The sequence below is a fragment of the Euphorbia lathyris genome, chromosome 2, assembly GCF_963576675.1.
Source record: "Euphorbia lathyris chromosome 2, ddEupLath1.1, whole genome shotgun sequence".
NCBI lineage: Eukaryota > Viridiplantae > Streptophyta > Magnoliopsida > Malpighiales > Euphorbiaceae > Euphorbia > Euphorbia lathyris.
In genome coordinates this window covers 92860371-92862237 of record NC_088911.1, presented here as the reverse complement: position 1 = coordinate 92862237, position 1867 = coordinate 92860371, and the positions used below count along the sequence as shown (strand labels likewise).

The following is a 1867-nucleotide window of genomic DNA, read 5'->3' as shown; positions in this document are numbered from 1 at the left end:
TTAGCGAATCAAACACTCCCTTATAATGTTATTACATAATTAAAAAATAGATTAAAAATGAAGTTATTGCTTGCTCTATTATACAACTTGTTATCTTTAATATTAGAACCGTATATTCCGATTTTAGACGTTTTATTTTTTTAAGACTCGTGCAATAAATCTTTATCATTTAACTTACTTTTGTAGAAAGTGAGTAATCAATTAATTACATTTTACGTAAATTTAAATGACTTACTGGATATTTTATATAAATTAAAGGAGCTATTGAGACACTCTAAAAGTTCAAGAGACCAATTAAACTTTTTGAACAAATTCAAGAAACGAATGATGAATGATGTATTAAGCAAAAACAAAATAACGATAGCATGCACCATTATTATAATATCATTTACTCGGATATCCCTACTCATATTCATTGACTAATAAATATCAATAATATTCTACTTTGTAATTAACTTCAAAGATAAAATTTCACCAAAAAAAACTTCAAAGATAAAATTTAGAAATACAAACTCTAGCGTAAAGAAAAAAAATCAAACTCTAGTTAAACTCTTCTTGGATCCTTTTGCAATCGACCAAGTAAGCAAACCCGTAGCTCAAATTCTTCAACGTGGCATCGTGCAATTCCAAGTCTGACGTAGAAGTGGCATCTGTTGAAAAGAAAACCCTAAATCCCCTCAGAAACGCGTCACGCGCCGTCGTTTCACAGCACAGATTAGTCATAACACCTGTCACAATTACCTCCTCCACACCCATCTCCTTCAATCGCTCCTCAAGGCCCGTGTTAACAAACGCGCTATACGTGCTCTTCTCCACCACCTCATCTTTCCCGGCCACTCTTTCAATATCCGGTATGAGCTGGGAATCAACCGTGCCATCTACAACCAAGTCATTGTTCCACCACTCCGCGAGCATCCCATAGTCGGCCGGAGACTTGTGGCAGTGGCGCGTGAAGATGACAGGGACGGAGGCGCCCCTACAGAGTTGGATGGTAGTAAGGAGGTTAGGGAGAATAGGTGTGGCCATGGAGGAAAAATAGTTTTGCATATCGATTACTAACAGAACAGAGTTTTTTGGATCTGGATTTCTCCTTCTGATCTCGTATTTCTTGTATGATGAACACTGTAGAGAGGAAGTTGCCATTTTCTTGATGAATGATGATTTTCGTTTTATTAAATATGAGAATTTTAATGAATCACGAGATTAAAGAGACATGAAATCTTATAGAGCGGAGAAAATCAGGAATAAAATAATTTCATTGCGATTTAAATAATTATTTATTGAAATAAGATATCAAAATAGGTATAAGGTTGTTGAGGGAGTGGTAATTTAGATTTAGACTTTGTTTGGATGAGTGTATTTTAAAGTAAAGTAAGGTAGGGTAAGATAAGTGAAATGAATGAAATAATTTGTTGTGTTTGGATGGAAGGTAAGGTAAGTGATGGTTTAATAACGTAATTGTGTTTGGTTTGATGGTAAGGTAAAGTAAGTTAAGGTAAGTTATGTACACAATTACTTTTATATCCAAACAATGTCTTATTTTAAAATAAAATATAGAGGGTAATTTTGGAAAAGAAAAATCTGTCAACTCCCTACCCTCCAATTTGGGGTGTAAAGAAAATCAACCAACTTTCACCTCACCTACCCTCACTTACTATTATATTCAATTACACCTCAAAACAAACAAGATTAGCTACCATCACTTACCCTCACTTACTTTAAAATACCTCCATCCAAACAAGCTGTTAACGTTCAAAATAGCACCAATATAGGCTTAACGTTTACAATATAATATCAATTTAGGCTTAACGTTTATAATATAGTATCAATTTAGACATCACGTACAAAATAGCACCAATATAGGCTT

General features: G+C 33.9%; 1 protein-coding gene across 1 annotated transcript; it reads right to left on the bottom strand.

Moving 5' to 3' along the window:
• Positions 1-366: 366 nt before the first annotated feature.
• On the bottom strand, positions 367-1244 carry LOC136220699 (nicotinamidase 2-like). The gene has a single exon (XM_066008491.1). The coding sequence runs from the start codon at positions 1141-1143 to the stop codon at positions 541-543; it is 603 nt and encodes a 200-aa protein (XP_065864563.1). The 5' UTR covers positions 1144-1244; the 3' UTR covers positions 367-540.
• Between the last annotated feature and the right edge of the window lie 623 nt (positions 1245-1867).

Bases quoted from the DNA above. Each gene is read 5' to 3' on its own strand.
- LOC136220699 (XM_066008491.1), bottom strand. From the start codon at position 1,143: ATGGCAACTTCCTCTCTACAGTGTTCATCATACAAGAAATACGAGATC.